Here is a 20841-nt window from a genome sequence, read left to right on the forward strand (position 1 = left end):
AGGAATACAATTGACCGGGCAAGTTTATTTAAATATCTGGAGCAAAAGTCACGTGCATTCCATAAAGCAAATATTTAACAATTTTGTTCGAGAGAAAGTGGAGAGTGGGGAAGTGGAGATTAGGTATGTTCTTACGTCTGATCATGTGGCAGATATTCTTACTAAAGGGCTGCCTAGAGACCGGTTTCAGTTTCTGTGTGCAAGGGTTGGTTTGATGTTGTCTCCTGTGCATGCTGTTTCTACAGTTGCTAGAAGATTATCCAAGACTGAGCACTTGACTTCTATGGAGTCTGATTTGAGGGGGAGTGTTGGAGTAGTTTAAATATCAAGTTGCTATTGTGCTGTGTTCTTTATATATATGTCTTCTTTTATATCTTCGGTTAGCGATTATTGTTGCCTTCTGTTTTGTAATGAGCTGTCTATTTAAAGCAGCTCATCCTCAGAATAATACATTGAGCGCATTATTCATTTCTGAAAAGTTTTCATTCTTCTTCTTCTTTGCTTTAGTTTGTGTTCTGTTCATTTTCACACCCTAGGATTTACATTTCATTTCATGACTCTGTTCATTTGCAGCTCTACGACAATTATCATCATGTTGGAATCACATCTTAGCCCTCTTTACCTAACGTTGTTTCTCCACGACTCCAGTAGCTTTTGGGATGAAAATTGCTTGTTTATGCGAGCTTGTACTATGCCTGAACTTCCTCATTTTGCATATGCTTGTCTTGCTGCTCTATGTGATCTCCATGCACACATGGCCTGATCCAAATGGGTTGATTGTTTATGTCTTTATTGTTTGGAGTTCCTAAATGAAAACCAGAACAAAGGAACTTTAAGTTTGCTTGGTTTCTCATTCTTTTTGTTTATTTTTGTTTTATATTTTCAGGGATTACTTGAAATATTTGCATTAAGCCCTTAACTTTTGGCTATTGTGATGGATGATCTTGATTAAAACATGTCCAAGAAGGCCTTGGTCTATACTGAATGCTGCTTGTAAATGATATTTTCTTAGTAGATGAGGCAAAAAATGTGTGAATAATAAACTTGAACTATAGAGAAACTCATTTGAGTCCAAAGGTTTTAAATTAATTTGGTCAAAAATTAAGTATGTGGAATGTAGGTCTAGTAGAAATGGAAGTTTGGATGACGTGGAGATCAAATTATCCCAAAACAATCAATTTTGAAATCTTGGATCAACCCTTCAAAAGAAGGGAGATTATGGAAGGTGCAAATGTTCGAATTAAGATAGGATGGTTAAAGTGGAGACATGCTTACAACATTTTTATTTGATTTTAAAATTCTTTAAAACTAAAAGAGAAGTTATTTTAGATGACTATAAATCATTTTTTGTTGTATGTTTCAAAATGTTGGTAGTTCAATGTTAACATGTGCAAAATATGAGTTTAACTGAGATGAAAATGTCTAAAACGCACTAGGTGCTAGTCGGGCGCCAGACTGGGGCCTAGCGCCTAGGAAAACTATTTTATTATTATTTTTTTTAACTGTAAGTTGGAAAGACAAGTGAGAAGAGTTGCAAAAATTGAAACTTCTTGAGAAGAGCTACAAAAATGATGAAAGAAGCTTCAAACCTAGAAAGAGCTGAAATCGAAGCTTCTTGATGAAAGAGTTGAAAAGTGAAAATCGAAGCTAGGCCTCGGATCGTCCGGAGGAAGAAGAATCGGCAGGGAGAAGGCAGTGAGAACGTGGCTGAGAAGGACGATTGGCGGCGGTGGCGGCGACAGCAATAAGAGAGAAAGCGACGAGAAGATTAGTGGCGGAGTGGCTGAACGAGTAGGGAGATAGGCAGCGAGAGCTGAGAATGTGGCTAAGAAGGACGATTTGCCACGGCGACGAGAGAGAGAAAGTGACGAGACAATTGGCGACAGTGGCAACGATGAGAGAGAGAGAAATCAATGAGAGGATATAAAAGCGAAAGGGGATGTTGAGCGAATGATTGAATACTAAGCACACAATAACTCATTCTCTCATGCGAAAAACAGAAAGAAACAAGAGACAAAAAGGTTTATACTAGTTCGAACTTTGAATGCATCAAAATCTTACATCCAAACTGGGATCGATACCACATAATCCACTATCGAATAGATCAGTACACACACGCAAAGCCTTCTCACACAGGCTTTTCTCATAGAGATTACAAAGTCTAATTTCCTAGGCTTTTCTCTCTATCGTGTACATGAAAAATTGAAGGAAAGACATAACAGAAACATAGTCGGCCCCTCTATTTATAGAGGATAGAGGAGGCGGTAATTACAAAACATAAAAGAAAACAAAAAGTCGATACTAACCATTACATGGTTAGTTATCGTTACTTTGTGCAAACTTCAACAGTGGAAATCCAAATGGGTGTCTGCCCCCGGTGGCTAGGCGCTGCTTGGGCCGCCGAGGAGTCGATTGCAGGCGCCTAGGGGTGTCGATTTGCGGGAAATCAAGGTTGCCAGGGGCCGCCTATCGCCTCGGCGATTGCCTAGGTTGCGTTTTAGAACACTTTTGAAAATGTTACAATAGATGTGTAGTCATACAAAAAAAGACAATAAAAAATGAAATAATTTGTAATAAAGTTGAAGTGGGGCTTTTTGAAAATAAGATGCGTGAGTCAGGATTAAAATAGTTTGGAGATGTGAGAAGAGGGAGGGAGGGCCTCACTTTTGGGATTAAGGCTTGTGCTTGCTGCTGTTGGTGGTGTTGTGTTCTCTTTTCCTTTTTTTTCATTCTATGGTTTGACTTTGGCTTAATAGGCCAGATAAATGGGATGAAAGTTTTGTATTGTCAAATATCATAAAATACCAATCTGCCTTTTGGCAATGAAGGTCCTCTTTGTCTTAATAATGAAGGCTTTTGGCAATAAGGTACAGGTTTGATGTATTTGAAGACGCACACTCTTGCTCCTAGTTCCTGTTTTCTTGCAGCTGTTAAGCCTGAATAATTAGTTCAGTGTTTTGATCAAATTTTTTAGTTGAATTTATCAATTTATACTAGGGACCATTTTTATTCAAATGTATTAAGGATCTGTACTTTGTGTATGAGCTTTTTGTGCTTAGTCTGCAAAGGATCGTAATCCTGTCTTAGCAATGTACTTCTTGCCATGGGGAGAGCATTTTAATGTGATAGAGTAGAGGATGCCTTAGTTGTTTCTAATATAGATGCTTTTTGAAAATTTAATTTTGTAGGATTAAAAGGCAGAAGGTGGATGCCTTAGAAAGCATGAATGGTCTTGCGGGTTCAACGTCACACCTGAATGCAGAAGAAAGTTCAGGTGATATTGTTTGTTCAGCTGGATATATTATTGCCAATAGCTGCCGTGTTTGATGAGTAGTTTTCTTTCTTCATCAGCTACTACCATGTAATCTGGAAAGTTATGGATGTCTATTATTTAACTTTACTTGAGCTACAATGCCTTGATTTTGGTAATTGCCTTTTGTAGTTATTATATTAGTATTAGTGTCTTCTCTGGAACCGAGTATTAGTAATATTATTTGTTTCATCTTAATTCTTAATGCTCTTTGCCTGAGTTTTATGGTAAAGTCAAGAACGTCATAGTGCACTAGTAGTGTTCTGTAATACTTAAGTAGTTGTTGTTTGAGTTCATGGTGGTATAGAATGAGGGGAAGGACACAGGCATTTTTTTTTTAATCTTAATCTTAATTGCAGAATCAATTTCTTTTATTCACTAACATTCTATGAAAACCTGAAATTGCATCGTGTTTATTAAGTGGAATATTTTTTTCATAATTGTAAGGTCATGGTTAGCGGGCTATAATTTCCTTTTGTTGCTGCACTTACTGGTGGCTTGAAGGTGGGTAATTGCTTCCCTCAAATTTACGAAAATACAGCGTAGGGCATTTGATTTTTTTTAAATTGCCCCCCTTAAACGTATAGCATGTGTGCCAATTTAAAAAAAAAAAATGTAAGCTCATAATAAGTAATTAAAAAGAGGAAATCATGAATTGATATATAATATTAAAATATGTAGGTCCACAACAAAAGAAAACAAAGTATATTTTACAATATTAAAAAGTTTGCAGGTAATAAAAGGAGACAAATGGGATACTCTTCATAAATATATATTTTTAAAAAAGGCTATTGATATATAGTATTTATCTTCCTTATGGTATTTTTTTACCTATGGACTATTTGAAAACTTGAAATTAACCAAAGGAGATGAAGAAGTGGAAATGTTAGATGAATAGTCATCTCTTTAAGAATTTGGTAGAAGTTAATGATAGAAATGAAGTGCTAGGGAACACACTAAGAGGGGGGGGGGGGGGGGGGGGGTTGAATTGGTGTATCAAAAAATTGACTTACAGATTTTGGCAAAATTGAGATCTTTTTCTCAAGGGGGAAATAAGATAAATGCTTGAAAATAAATAAGACTTAAAGAACACAAACATACAAGAACACCAAGATTTATAGTGGTTCAGCTTTATCAAGCCTAGTCCACTCCCTTAGTTCCCAATAAGGAATTTTAAAATCAACCACTAAAAACCCCCTATTTAACCAAGTAGGTCCTCTAGTCTAATGACTAGAAAATACAACCTCTTATCAAGTGGATAGGCCCTCAAGCTTTACAAGCTTGGAAAAGAAATGAATACAACAGTGAAAAATGAGAGATCTAAGAATTTGACCTCTTAGTCACAAGTTCTCTCAATAAATATACAAGGCTTAAATGGTTATAAATACAAGAGAAGCACAACCTTTACTATTATAACGAGAGAACAAAAATTTAAAGCACGGTAAAGACTTGAGCACTTGGTAGTTGAGCAAGAACTTCTTCTAAGAGTTTTAAATGATCCTTCAACCACCTATTTATAGTTGTGGGCAGATGCTTCCAAAAATTAGACCGTTGCTTGGTGGTTGGCCTGTATTTAATGCGACAAAAACTAATTGTTACGCAATTCTTTGGTACAAATTGTCGACAGAAAACAATAGTTAATCAACAGTTTCTAATTAAAATTAAAGACTTAGTTGACAGATTCATAAAAACTATCGGTAGATGCCTTTGCACATGTGGATAATTAAACTAAATTCAGAAGATTTATCCTCAAGAAAAATCAAGATAAAACTCCTAAAGTTTCGGAATTCTCAAAGCTGAAGATAAGGCCTAATATCTCTCCTTTTATTTAGCTTATTTTGTTTTCTGATTATCTATAAGTTTAAACTAATTATGTTTTGTAATTTATAAAAGTTAGACTTGTACAATAGGTAGGATTCCTATCGCCTAATCTTGTATAAATCAAAGTCTATCAATGAAGCTGAGATAATCTCTTTTTTCAATTAATTCTTCATGGTATCAAAGCCACCTTTGGCCAAAGAATCTCCTGATAGTCCTCCTTCCATGCTTTCTTCCAAAGTGTGTCCTCAATTTCCAATTCATCTCTATCCTTCTTATCAACATGGCCGGCAAGAGTACTCAGCCATCAGAAATCGTTCCTTTACCCACCAACAATCAAGGCCCCACTGACAATAATATGTTCACTGTTACTGGACATAAATTGAATGGGCAAAATTACCTACAATGGTCTCAATCCGTCTTGATGTTCATACGAGGGAAAGGAAATGATGATTACTTGACTAGGGCATCAACCAAACCAGCAGAGGAAGATTCTACATATCGGAGTTGGCAAGCCGAGAATAATATGGTAATGTCTTGGCTCATTAATTCTATGGTCAATGATATAGGAGAAAATTTTCTGTTATATGATACAACCCAAGAGATTTGGGAGGCTACTATAGAGGCTTACTCATATGTTGAAAACACCTCTAAACTGTTTGAGATTGAAAGCTTGCTTGATGATCTCAACCAAGGTGAATCACATGTGACTCAATATTTCAATTCTTTGAATAAATATTGGCTGTAACTAGATAAGTTTGAATGGAAGTGCACAGAAGATTCTACAAAATATAAGAAGATTGTTGAACAAAAGAGGCTGTATAAGTTCTTAATGGGCTTGAATAAGAATCTAGATGGTGTTAGAGGAAGGATACTCGGTACAAAACCGCTCCTTAGTCTCCGAGAGGCTTTTTCTGAGGTTCGAAGGGAAGAAAGTCGGCTGAAAATCATGCTTAAGCTAGCAGCATCAAATCTGGAATACTCAGCCTTAGTAACCAGAGGCACTTCATCACAGAATTTCAAACCAAGGAAGGGACGACCATGGTGTGATCACTGCCACAAAGCAGGACACACCAAGGATACTTGTTGGGAGATACATGGAAAACCTGCTGATTGGAAGCCAGCTCATGAGAGAAGGGGTAAGGGCAACCTAGTGTCCATAGAAGAGACCACTACAGTTGCAACACCAACACCATTCAGCAAGGAACAAATGGAGTGGCTGAAGTCCATGTTTGAGAAGACTCAACCTAATCAGCCCTCAACCATAGCATCTGGATCCATAGCCCATAAAGGTACTTTCTTACATGCATTTGTCACTAAAAGAGATTTATCTACTGTTTGGGTGATTGATTCAGGGGCCTCAGATCATATGATGGGAAAAATCAGTTTGTTATCGGATTTCCAGCCATGTGACAAGAACTGGACTGTTAGGGTGGCCGATGGCTCTCTATCAAAAGTTGTGGGAACCGGAACTGTTACTATCTCCAAGGATATTGTGCTGAAATCGTTTCTCTTAGTACCTAATCTAGATTGCAATCTATTCTCTATCAGTAAACTAACATCTGATTTAGATTGTATTGCTAGATTCGCAAAGAATGTATGTGAATTTCAGGAACGGACTTCGGGGAAGATGATTGGTAGTGCTGAAGAAGGATTGGGGCTTTATCTCCTTACTAAGATCAACTTCGAAGATAACCTAGTTCAGTACAACACCTCTTCGGTCATTCCTTCAGTTTGTTTCTCCAATTCCACCACCACTCATAATGATACAATTATGTTATGGCATTATAGATTAGGACATTCAAACCTTGTTTACCTTAGAAAATTATTTCCAGCATTGTTTGAGAGTCAAAATTCACAGAAAATGCATTGTGAAATCTGTCAATACTCTAAGCATGTGAGAAATAATTATCCTAGTCAAAGTTATTCTCCTTCACATCCTTTTTCTATGAACCATAGTGATGTATGGGGACATTCTAGAGTTAAAAACATAATTGGTTCCCGTTGGTTTGTTTCATTTATTGATGACCATACTCGGCTTACATGGGTATTTCTTATGAAAGAAAAATCAGAAGTTGGTTCTATTTTTTAATTGTTTCATTCTATGGTAGAAAGACAATTTAACACCAAAATTCAAATCCTCAAAACCGATAATGCCAAGGAATATTTTTCTTCAATCCTTGGTTCTTATCTTTCAAACAATGGCATTATACATCAAAGTTCTTGTGTGGATACACCCCAACAAAACGGTGTAGCCAAAAGGAAAAACTGGCATATCTTAGAAGTGGCTCATTCTTTGCTATTTTCTACAAATGTCCTTAAACATTTTTGGGGTGAAGCCATTCTCACAGCCACTTATCTCATTAATCGGTTACCTTCTCGAACTCTAAATCATCATACTCCGAGCCAAATTCTTCTCAAATCCTATCCTCACACTCGGTTGTTGTCTCATATCCCACTTAAAATCTTTGGATGTACTGTTTTTGTGCATGTACACCAGCAATTCCGAAGCAAACTTGACCCTAAATCTCTTAAATGCATCTTCATTGGCTATTCTCCTCATCAAAAAGGTTACAAGTGCTACTCTCCCAAGCATAAACGATTTTTTAACTCCATGGATGTAACTTTTTTTGAACATCAATCTTATTATCCCAAAACTGATATTCAGGGGGGGAACCATTCTTATAATTCTCAAGAATATCAGTTTTGGGAAACTCTTCCTATGCAGCTCCCTATTCCTATGTAGCAACAACCTTTGCAATTTGCTGCACCCATACATCCAGATCCTCCTGCAAATTTCCTTAGTCCTCAACCTCCTACCACCAAAGAATTTCAGGTTTACTCTCGGAGGAAGTCCCAACAGGAAAAAGAGCACCAATCCTGCAATCGGCCTAACCAAGAAACTAGCCCCAATTCCTCTCTAAGTGATAGTGACAGTGGTAATCATCTTGGGGACAGTTTAGATAGTGCAATCACTGATGAGACTGATTGGCCTATTGCCTTACGGAAGGGCGTAAGATCTTGCACTCAGCACCCAATACACAACTATATATCCTACAAGGATCTATCATCAAAGTTTTGTGTGTTTTTATCAAATTTGAATAAGGTGTAGGTGCCAAATACAATTACAGAAGCCTTCCAACAACCAAATTGGAAACAAGTTGTTCTTGATGAAATGAATGCCTTGGAGAAAAATGGAATATGGGAGATAACCTCTCTACCTCCTGGAAAACAACCTGTCGGCTGCAAGTGGATTTTTATAGTAAAGTACAAGGAAAATGGGCAGATTGACCGATTCAAAGCTCGGCTAGTAGCAAAAGGGTTTACTCAATCCTATGGTATTGATTACCAAGAGACGTTTGCTCTCGTGACAAAGTTAAATACCATCCGAATCCTATTGTCTCTAGCTGAAAATTTAGATTGGCCTCTTCACCAACTAGATGTGAAGAATGCATTTTTAAATGGAACTTTAGAAGAAGAAGTCTACATGGAAATTTCTCATGGCTTTGAATCCAATCATACGAGAAACAAGGTATGCAAACTCAAACGATTCCTATACGGACTCAAACAATCACCTAGAGCTTGGTTTGAGAGATTTACAAAGGCAGTCAAACAACAAGGGTACAATCAAAGTCAAGTTGATCACACATTCTTTATCAAACATACCATGGGAGGTAAATTATCCATTCTTATAGTATATGTGGATGATATTATTGTTACAAGAGATAACCAGCTGGAAATAAATAATCTCAAGGGCATGCTTGCAAAGGAATTTGAAATTAAGGATCTCGAAAATCTAAGGTACTTCTTGGGTATGGAGGTTGCAAGATCAAAAGAAGGTATCTCTGTATCCCAAAGAAAGTATACTCTAGACCTTCTAAAAGAAACTAGAATGTTGGATTGCAAACCAGCTGATTCACCTATGGATCCAACTACAAAGTTAGATCTTGACAAGGAAAGTGCACCAGTTGACAAGGGAATGTATCAAAGATTGGTAGGAAAGTTAATATACTTATCCCACACACGGCCTGATATAAGCTTCTCAATAAGTTGTGTTAGCCAATTTATGAATGATCCTAGAGAAGTGCATATGAATGCTGTCTATCGCATCTTAAACTTTCTAAAATTGACTCCGGGCAAAGGCTTGATGTTCCGGAAAACAAATAATCGAGGAATAGAAGTGTATAGTGATGTTGATTTGGTTGGTTCTGTTTGTGATAGGAGGTCAACATCTGGCTATTGTTCTTTTGTTTGGGGGAATTTAGTTACTTGGCGTAGCAAAAAACAGTCCGTGGTCACAAGAAGTAGTGCAGAGGCTGAATTTTGAGCTATGGCTCAAGGGTTTTGTGAAGGAATATGGTTGAGGAGATTATTTCAAGAACTTCAAGTGGCTATCCCTAAACCAGTTCAAGTTCTATGTGGTAATCAATCTGCAATCAACATTGCAAAGAACCCGGTCCATCATGATCGGACAAAACATGTTGAAATAGACCGGGATTTTATTAAAGAGAAGTTGGAAGAAGGAATGTTTCAGCTGGTATATACTCTCACTACAAATCAAGTTGCTGATATACTAACTAAAGCTCTATCGAGAAGAATTTTTGATGGAATGAGCTCCAAGCTTGGTTTGAACAACATTTTTCAGCCCAAGCTTGAGGGGGAGTGTGGATAATTAAACTAAATTCAGAAGATTTATCCTCAAGAAAAATCAAGATAAAACTCCTAAAGTTTCGGAATTCTCGAAGCTAAAGATAAGGCCTAATATCTCTCCTTTTATTTAGCTTATTTTGTTTTCAGATTATCTATAAGTTTAAACTAATTATGTTTTGTAATTTATAAAAGTTAGACTTGTACAATAGGTAGGATTCCTATCTCCTAATCTTGTATAAATCAAAGTCTATCAATGAAGCTGAGATAACCCCTTTTTTCAATTAATTCTTCAGCTCATATACTGATTGTCAACAGATGCTCTCCAAACTGTCGACAGTTTTAAGGCATACTAAAAATATGCTTTCTAATTGTTGATAGAATCCTAGAGGACTATCGACAGTTTTATGCATTTTTCCAATGCTTGTCGACAGATGATCTTGAATGCACTAAAAAATGATTTCTTTTGATTTAAAAGATATTTTATTGGAAATTCATTTTGATGATTAATTTCCAAAACCCATGATTTCATTGAATCACATAAATTTTGAATTTGATCTAGATATTCATAAACTAAGAAATTGATTTTCAAACAAAATATTTATATCTTTGCAAAGATTCAAATATATCCTTAGAAATTTACTTTGACAAGATACTTGATTTTTATACTTGCTTTAATTCTCAAGCCAATGTTTGAAAAATATTTTGAAATATAATTCTTTATTTTTCCAATCTCCTAAATCATGAACAACATACACGTGTATATGTATTAGAAAATACTTTGACTAAACTTCTTGAAGCTTGGGATTCAAAATGAGTTTTGATTAAAATGATCTTTTTGGAAATTATACCTTGAAATTGATTTTTGTTTCCAAACCATATACTTTGACTTTGAGATATGAATCATTTGTTTTTCATCATCAAAACTAAACACAAGAGTAAAATGCCAATCTATGAGTTAATAGGTAAGAAAAAAAAATGTTAGATGATTGATCATCTCTTTAAGAATTTTTTAGTCAAGATGAAAAAATTCTCAAAAAATTGCCGAACTAAGATGAACTTAGAAGTTGTTCTGAATAAATCTTTGATTGAGGCTTAAAATTTTAGATTATTATCTAAATGAGTGAAACTATATGCATTGAAGATACTTGCAAAAGGGGCTTGATCAATCTTGCCATCATATTTTTTCCAAAAGAAATTAGAAATTTTATTGAAAGTTTTGCTCTCTTAATTTAATTATTTTATAATTCGTTGGAATATTGTAACCATCTAGTGTTTTTGCTTATGGTGCTATTTTTGGCCCTAGCTTTGGAAAGTAAGGAATTTTTACATTTTAATTTTTGCAAAACTTTGTAGCAACAATAAGGTTGCTCATTTTGGACTAGAATGTCATGGGTTTTGAGTTGTGGAAACAATCTCTTTGTAGAGTAAGAGTAAGGTTGCATACAAAGCCACGTGTCTCAATTCTTGCAAAGTGGGGAACCTTGTGAACTGTGAATGACCTTTTTTGTTACTTTATTAAATATATGATGTGCTATGATACTATAGTAAAAAAAATTGCCCCTGCTGAATGCAGGCCTTGGCTCCACCACTGTGATGAATGAGCATGGAAAAAAAAAAGTGCAAATCAGGATTTGTACATAGAGCATATCTGATGCTTCATGTTATCGTAATACTTGGGTTATTGATTTATAAAATTTTACTGTAGTACTTCATTTCCTAATGCTATTCCAGTCATTTTGGAGTTACCAATGGTCACCCTTGATACTTCTACAGAGAATATCATTTTCAACTCAACTATCAATTTTTTAGTTTGTTAAAACATGGTTTCAATCTTAATCATACTTCAGCTCTATAAAATAGTATAAAGAAGTTGCAATTTCCTCTTTCTAGATCATGGGATTAGATGATGATGTCCATTGAAAGTAGGAAAGTGAATCACTTCATGTAGGGGAACCTAGAGATTTTTTTAAGCATGTTCTGGGTCATTGAGTATTGGTTTATGCATGTTTGTGTCAGAATATGGTTGGATAGATTTAATGGCTTTTAGCTTTTTGGTTAGATAGAATATGGTTAAATAGTGTAATATGGGATGTTGGATAAATTTTATGGCATTTTCATTCTGTGATGAACCACATCTGAAGGTATATTCCAGTGGAATCTTTATACATGGTACTGATGAAAAAATGGGGATTTGCGCTTGGGTTAAGTTTCATTTTCTATTGGTGTCCTATGCATGATATGGTGCTCACAATAGGTAAAAAAGGCGTTCCTAGTGCACAAGGTTCCTACTTTGTAAGGGTTGGAGGAGAGTTGTTTTTATGAACAACCTTAAATTCACGTTGCAAGGAGGTTATTTCCATAGGCACTACTGATATATATTTGATTAAAAAGTATCAAAGTGTTGTTTGTTCAATTTGTGTTATTTGTGCAAGCATGACAATGAGTCCATTCAACATTTATTGCTTCATTTTGCAATTATAAGGAAATTTTAGATGTTGATTTTGACTTGGACCCCCCCCCCCCCCCCATAAAGTGAGATTAATGCTTGATATGTTGTGATTGTTTGATTTGACTTTTGTTGTGAGTCCAAAGAGTGACTTGGTTTTTTTTATTAGTTTTGTACTACCAGGTGGAGATTGTAAGGAGGAGTTTAGCTTTTGGAATTTTAAATCATTTTAGGATTTTGTTTCTTAATTTTTATTTGTTTTCTTTGTTGAAATGTTTTCTGATCCGCCTATGTATATGGATCATTTACATAAGCTATTCGCTTATCTCACAATAATTGTGTTTTAGGCTACTTTTACAATCTTCTCTCCCTCTTATTGCTGTTGTTTCTTCATTCTTCCTGTTCTACTTCTCGTTCTCACATTCTCTCTTACTCTTTCTTCTTCTATTCCTCCCCCTCTCTTGCACCACCTCTCAGCCCCTGTTTTAGGGCTGCTTTTATTTCCTTCACCATGCTGGGCCTGTCTTTCCTAACTTGTTACCTTTTCGCAGAAGCATCACTTAAGAAGGATACATGTGTCCACCCTGGTTTTATTAGAGGAATGTGTATGATCTGTGGGCAAAGGGTGGATGATGATACTGATGTACCCAAGTATGGTACTACTGTGCAATTGAACTATATACATAAGGTCAGTCACTGAATCCATTACAAACGATTCTTGAAGTTACTAGTTTTTGCTTATCGTGCGCTTGCATTTTTCCTTTTTTAACTGGAGTTTCTTGCCCTTAAATTTAGTCATTAAGCAATTATGTATTTTCTATGAAGTTGGGAACATATTTTGTTAGTAAAAGAAGATAAGACAAAAAGGTTAGATATTTTGTGAATTCATCTAAATTTACCCAATATGGGCAAGAATTGGACTGCAATACGTGTTTGTTATGATTATGTCATAGCTCATTATTCTTCTTTGTCTTTCCCATTGAAGTGGAGAATACTTTGTGCATGCAGGATTTAAGGCTTGGTAATGATGAAATTGTTCGGTTAAGAAACAGAGATTTAAAAAATTTATTTCGCCAAAAGAAGCTGTACTTGGTTCTTGATTTAGATCACACACTCCTCAACTCAACCAGGCTTGTAGATGTGACACCAGAGGAGGAATATTTGCTAGGCCAAACAGATTCTTTAGAAGGTATGGCACCTTTACAAATTATATAGTTTTGCCATGTTGATACAAGTTTGTACTTTTATCTGTTTTACATTGTGTGCCTCAATCACATGCACCTGATCTCATATCCTGATCGCATTCTATGTAAACTGAATAAAATTATTCACTTGATGTAACTCTAGCCAAAAACATTGGATGGTTGAACTTTTAATCTTTCTGAAATCAAAATTCGGTGACCATTCCTAGTTTTTATCCGCTTGTGTTGAACAATTATGTTTTGTCTTGATGGATGATATCGTCATTAGAGTCCTATTCTGAATACAATCTCTCCGACCACGTGTTTGAGGGCCTGACTTACAAGTGACAAGGATGCTAAGCAAGCTGTGAAAAATCTAGATATAACATCATGTCAAACATTCATCATGTATTTCATAAACTATAATCCTTCTCATAAACTTGAAATGGGATTACAGACAGACTAAACCTCTTGTAATTTCTAGCTTGGCCTAATGATACATTAACGGACTGTTTTGATCAATGTTCAGAAATCAGAATGGACTGGCTGGTCAGACTGGATTAACTGGCAAATTACTCAATTCATTTAATCCTCAAAATTGAACTTAAGGACAGCTTCTTATCTGAGATAACTCTCTTTCTTCAAAAGTTGATACAACAGTTGACTCTAGGATTGACTCTTGGCTTTTCCAACGCATTCCTTCACATAGCTAACTCCACAGTCAACTTATAGTTGGCTGCCAATCTGTTAATGGATGGTTGTCCCCTTAAGTCGGCTGACGCTGTCCTCCAGTCACCTCTTCTTACAGTTACAGCTGACCTCCTTAAGTCAACTCTTAGTCTGCCCTTGATTTTCACTTAGGTTCTTAAATGAAGTAAGGGGTGCTACAGCACTGGTCCTCTGGATCAATGTGGCTTTCATAACTAATGTCCTATTATCTGTAGAATCTTTTCTTTTTGGTGTGGATTATGCTACAAAGAAAATGAAAGATTCTGCTTTCTCATTATGTCTGGTCATATTTCTTATTGTTGCCTATAATCATAATTCTGAACTTACTATTGTTTTCTATGGAATTGAAATATAAAAATTGTAGATGTTTCAAAAGGCAGCTTATTCAGATTGGACTACATGCATATGTTCACCAAGTTGAGGCCCTATGTTCGTACCTTCCTAAAAGAAGTGTGCGACATGTTTGAGATGTACATATACACCATGGGTGAACGCTCTTATGCATTGGAAATGGCAAAATTATTGGACCCTGAGAAAGTTTACTTCAGTTCTAGAGTAATTGCACAAGATGATAGCACTCAGAGACATCAAAAGGGTCTTGATGTGGTACTGGGGCAAGAAAGTGCTGTTCTGATCCTTGATGATACAGAACCAGTAAGTAATTTAACAGTAAGTTTAGAGTTTGTGGATATCTGTTTTCTTAATTGTTGGCTACTTCTCTTTTCTTTTTTTTTTCTCCTGTCAACTAGTACTCCCTCCCTTGATTTTATGTAGGACTGCTTTTGGATGACAAAATATTTGCTGGGGTCTCGCTATACATGATTGGCAGTTTCGCATTTCTTATATATTTAAACAATAAATAGCTGTTTGCACTTATCTGCCATTGTACTTAGTACTGGTATTGCAAATGTCTTAACCAAGATACTTGCCTTGACTGGGTAGTTGTTAAAATGGCTTCCATATCCATCATGCGGTTCAAGTTCCTTAAGTTCGATTCTAGTGGTTAGTAAATTAAGTTTGTGGTTTCCAACTAAGACATGTGCGTGCTGCTTGCTTATACTATTGATTGTATGACTAAATTAAAATGCTGTTTATCCACTACTGATAGGTGGCTATGTGGTTTGGATATATTAATACCATAAGAATTAGCTATAACAATGTTGTTGGGAAGCTTTAGGAAACTTGGACTAAGGCTGCTGACAGTAGGAATGTGGTGGATTTAGGTCAACTGACATTGATTACTATGGTGTTTTAGGTTGCACCATTGAATCATTGCAGTTGCATTTTCTGCTTCTCTTCCTAATCCACTCTTGTGGTTGTGGACACATTCTCTTCAAATTTTGGATTTCTTGGAAATATTATAGGTTTGAAGCACTAACTGGTCGTGATATAAATACTACAAAAAAAAAAAAAGGAGATAAAAATTATGCTCTTCCAGTCATGAAATTTAGAAAAAAAAAAAAAAAAATCTTTGATGGATGTATCTATCTTTATTTCTTTCACATATGCATTTGTCTGTAAGTGTTTCTCATGTGTTCATTGGTTTGTCGCACTCCCTGTATCATTTTGTGGATCTGCATATGTAGTTGCATTGTACTTCCCATGCAAATTGTCATATTGCAGCAAATGGGCAATGGAAGGGATGCCAAATTCTTCATGATAATGAGGAAGAGTTGTGTGTTAAGTTCATTGACTTGCCACTATTTTGTTATTTTATTTTCAATTGTGGCGACTCTTTACTCTATCTTAATTGATGTCTTGTATTTGCTTTTTCCTACTATCTTTATTTGATTGCTCATAATACCAAGTCAATTTTTGAGCATTGAGTTTTTATCTGTCTCTTCATCAAAGTATAAAGCTAGATGTGCTTGTTGCTTTTTTAATTTTGCTAGGTTTGGGGGAAGCACAAGGAAAATCTGATACTGATGGAAAGATACCACTTCTTTGCTTCAAGTTGTCGACAATTTGGCTTTAACTGTAAATCTCTTTCTCAGCTGAAGAGTGATGAAAGTGAGACTGATGGAGCACTTGCTTCCATTCTTAAGGTTCTTAAGCAGATACATCGTATATTCTTTGACTCGGTATGCCCTCTTTCTCTGTCTTCCTTTAATTTGACATCATATGTTGTGAGTTTGATCTCTGATTAGGCACTGTTCTACAGGAACCGGGGATTGATCTTGCAGACAGAGACGTAAGGGAGGTAAGAATTTCTTATGATGACCAAATTTGACCTCTTGTGAGCATTTCATGTCTGATATTTTAGTTTTTGGTGCTGCTTTCTTCACAAGGCATTGGTGGTGTCACACCTGGTGATTGTTTGCCTGCCACAGGAGTGGCTAGAGTGACTGCAGTTGATGGTTTGGATGTTAACGCCCATGGGGTGTGAGCATGAGGTCTTGCCTCACACTAGTGCATAGAGCATACCAGATTTAAATGCTTGTGCACATGCACATGCACATGCACATGCACATACATGGGCATCTATGTCTGCTTGCATGTTAGCTATTGATTGATGTGTTGATCTTAACTCGTTTAATGAGGTTAATAGAATTAATACTTGCTCTACCTGATTAGCCTGCCCTGATTTTTACCGTTGGTCAGTATATGTTATTGGAATGTAAAACCAGGTATTTGGGGTTCATAGTTCAATGGAAATTTGTTTGATGGGTTTACTAGGCATGCCTTAAACCAATACCAAACCTCAAACCTCAAACCCCATCTTCTGTGGGTCCTATATTGAGGGCCTGTACTTTGTGCAGTGTTTGATGGTAGTTTTTTCTTTTGTCAGTGGTGGCAACGGTTTTTTTGTTGTTTTTGATGTCTTTTTGTAGTTCTTTTGGGCTCTTGCTCTATTTGCTAAAATTGGACATCTTGACTTTTGTTAATGTGTCTAATGTCTATGGGGTGGGTGTGTTATTTGACTTCATCGTATGATTTTAGATTGTGGCTGTTAAGATTCTCTATTCACTGTAAATTCTAGGATGCATTGCTTTTCAATCTCCATTTTAACGAGCTATTAGATCTTAAAAATTGATTTTTTTTATTTTTTATTATTTTTTTGTGTTTATAGAATTCTAGATAAATTTGTCTAATGTGAAAACACATGGATGATCCCATATAATCTCTGCTGGTGTGTGGAAAATTCATCATGGTTATCCAATTATAGTTATCATTTTATTCTTGGGGAAAATTGCGATCAATGATCTGGTGCTACTGCTTTTGAACTTTCCATTATCCCTTACTTCTGATCTAGAGAATCAGGCATTTAGTCCTTGATCCTGAAACATGAAGGTTTTCAATATTTTGGTCAGACGAGTGAGATGCATGTGTCTGATCATTCTCGCAGGTGCTAAAAACAGTCCGGAAGGAAGTCTTGAAAGGGTGCAAGATTGTCTTTAGCCGGGTTTTCCCAACTAAATTCCAGGCCGAAAATCACCATCTCTGGAAAATGGCAGAACAACTGGGAGCCATATGCGTGACGGAGACGGATCCGTCTGTGACACACGTGGTCTCCGCTGATACTGGAACAGAGAAGTCTCGTTGGGCGGTTAGGGAGAAGAAGTTTCTTGTACATCCAGGGTGGATAGAAGCTGCCAACTATTTTTGGGAAAAGCAACCGGAAGAGAAGTTTCCTGTCAAATAAATTAAGAACCAGCAATATATATGGATTCTATGCTAGCCATGTTGAATTAGGATCTCCAGTATTAATGCCCTGTAACATTGAAAATTGTCCAAATAGATCCCAGTTGTAGTATAGACCAATCCCACCAGTTTTTAACTGATTTCTGTTGACAGGTTCAAAACTTGAGCTGAAGTATACTGATATAGATTTGAAATGTAAATATAATTTTCTTTAGATATAGGGAGAGAGGTTCTTATCTCATGTGAGTTAGATCTTTTCCTTTTTAGTTGAATGGTCAATAGTGAGTTGTGAGCCTGAGTTGGGTTGTAAAAGTCTAATATTTTGTACTTCTGATTGAGGGTGGGAAGTTAATAACCAGTGTTCCGTTCATCTGATTGGTTTTATCTGTTTCTTTTTAGGCCTTTTTAACTATTTACATTCGGTCCCAAACCTGGATATAAGAGGGAAAATGGGTTAACTGGATGATAGGCGGCAACATAAAACTAGTTGGATCAATTATCCAAAGTGTTTGAATTAATATTAGAGACTAAAATTTGAAGAAGTTATTTCTTGGATAAGAAAGTCTGTATTTTATTGGGAATAATGCTATTGTCCCATAACAAGTAACCTCATTCTACATGGTGTGATTTTGTTCACCTAACGTGAATACTTTTTCCTCATTCTCTCATCTCCTTTCTTTTGTCTCTTCCTTTTTTTCTGGCAACTCTCTGCGACAACCGTTGCTGTCGTCTCTTTTTTCTTTGACAAGTCTCACTGTCGCTACCGTTGCTGCCACCACCAATCGCCTAGCTGCTCCACCTTGCCTTACCGTTGCATCTTCCTTGGTTGCGGAGAGGCAGCAAGGTGAGGTGGTGAGGCATCGACGATGAGAGACGGTTGCTAGAAGAAGAGAGGAAAGGAGAAGGAGAAATATGGTGGATTTGAGAGAGATTTATCCCTAAATAATTTTTTTACTCTTATACTCATTGAGGGTCATGTTCACCTCAATTAAAGAGAGTGAACAAAATTGCACTCCTTTCTTTATCTCCGAACATAAATAAACAAAATCCAACTTGTGAAATGAAACATGAATAAAGAAACTGTAAATATAGGTTTTTCAGGATCTAAATTCACAAGTTGTTGGGCCGTTAAAAAAACTCATTAATTTTGAGAAAAAAAAACTTAGAATTTCAAGAGTTTAGAAGATGAAATAATGAATATTTTCATCATCAAAAGTTAAAGTATGTGGAGTTAATAGGATTTTGAAGTTTAGATATAAAAATCTGTATTTTTTTATTGGAAATAATGTCCATGCCTCAAAATAATTCACCTGTCTCTCTCTCACTCTCTCTCTATGCAACAAGAACACTTGGCGAGAAGAGCTAACTTCTCAGATGAAGCAAATATGGACCGAACATATGCTGGACTATAATTTGTCCAACCTAATTCCAGATTTGACATGCTCCATATTTTTTCATGTTTTTAAACATTCCTGATTTCTGGGCCACAGTCAAAAATTGCATATATAAGTAGAGACAGACCAAGGTGGCTATCACCGAGATGTGGACTGAACCCAGAATATTGCATATGCAGTCTATTTCAAGATTTGATTCAAATGTCGGCTTGAATTTGAGCCCTTACCCCCCAATAATTTATGAGACACGGAGTTGGAATCATGGATTTGGATAAAGAATAGGACTTGCAAGTGTTTAGCAGACTAACAAGTCCTTGTACTCTATGCCCACATATGTACAGAGCCAACTCAATCTAGCCAAAAAAAGTTTATGGGGACCTTTTTAAAAGTATTATTTTTTTTATAAATAAATAAATAATATATCTTTTTATGAATTTTTTTTATCATTTCATTAAATTAAAAAAATAAAAAAAAGTTAAAGTTTAATCAATTACAAAATACATAATCTTTCACTGATAATAAATTTTAAACTCAAATATAATGTCTGAAAGATCAAAAGAAGTTAAACAACTTATTATAATAAAAAAATAATAAAAATTGAAAAGAAAAAATTGAGAACAATAAGGTTGTTTTAGGGTTGCAATTGAAAGATTTATAATAAAAAATAAATTTACAGTCTTAAGAGTCTATGAAATATTAAAAAAGAAATGATAAAAATTGAAAATAATGGAAAGAGAGAATAGAAAAATTGGAAAGAGAAAATAGAGAGGACAAAATATTGTAAATTGATTGTTAAGGTGAGTGTTCGTGGAAATTTAAATTGAAAGTTGAATTTTATTTTGGGTTCAAATTTTTTTAATAAAATATTTATTATTAAAAAAATAAAAAATATATAAATTACAAAATTTTGGGGCTTCATGTTCGACCCGGCGGCTCTCCATATATATATATATGCATCAGGCATGCCAATTTTGACAAGGGGGCATTACCGTGATGAGAGAAGAAGATGCCAAATTGTGAAAAGCTTAGTAGGGTCTGATATGAACGCTAGAGACACAAAGCATCTTCTGGACAGATGCTCACATCCTTTTAAGTGATGAGTTTTGATTTGATTTCATTTTTGAGGGGAAGCATCTGGACCATCCCCTCCCCTTCTAATCTTCACATCATATTAAATATTGGGAGTTAATTTGTTTGTCCATGGAAATTGATTGCATTCCCAACTCCCTCTCTCTCTCTCTCTCTCTCTCTCCCTTGTTTAATTTGTTTGTCCATGGAAATTGATTGCATTCCCAACTCCCTCTCTCTCTCTCTCTCTCTCTCCCTTGTTTAATTTGTTTGTCCATGGAAATTGATTGCATTCCCAACTCCCTCCACCTAACTCACCTCATAATTGAGTGTAAAAACTTATTATTGTTATATCGTTCATGAAAGGGTGGTAATATTAACACATTCTAAAAAATTATCTGCCATAGATATATATATATATATATATGAAATAAACAATACTTTTTAGGTTATCTTTTTAAGAAGTATAACAAACTGAAAAGCAACAATAATAATTTAGATAGATAGCTTATGTCTTAAAGCAACAGTACTACTCCTTCTGTCTTAATTATTTTAGATATATAATTAATAATTTCAAGATTTTGATGCACTCGAAGTCGTATC

General features: G+C 35.6%; 1 protein-coding gene across 1 annotated transcript in view; it reads left to right on the forward strand.

Annotated features, from left to right (window-relative positions):
* The window catches only part of LOC127806250 (RNA polymerase II C-terminal domain phosphatase-like 4), a 29285-nt gene extending 11134 nt beyond the window's left edge, over nt 1–18151 (forward strand). The window contains exons 3-9 of the mRNA XM_052343428.1: nt 3189–3274; nt 12776–12912; nt 13233–13413; nt 14499–14788; nt 16027–16215; nt 16296–16334; nt 17481–18151. Coding sequence (XP_052199388.1) covers nt 3189–3274; nt 12776–12912; nt 13233–13413; nt 14499–14788; nt 16027–16215; nt 16296–16334; nt 17481–17777 — 1219 coding nt within the window. The 3' untranslated portion in view covers nt 17778–18151. The remainder of the gene's footprint in view (nt 1–3188; nt 3275–12775; nt 12913–13232; nt 13414–14498; nt 14789–16026; nt 16216–16295; nt 16335–17480) is intronic.
* Nucleotides 18152–20841: the final 2690 nt, after the last annotated feature.

Source organism: Diospyros lotus, chromosome 7, assembly GCF_014633365.1.
Source record: "Diospyros lotus cultivar Yz01 chromosome 7, ASM1463336v1, whole genome shotgun sequence".
Lineage (NCBI taxonomy): Eukaryota > Viridiplantae > Streptophyta > Magnoliopsida > Ericales > Ebenaceae > Diospyros > Diospyros lotus.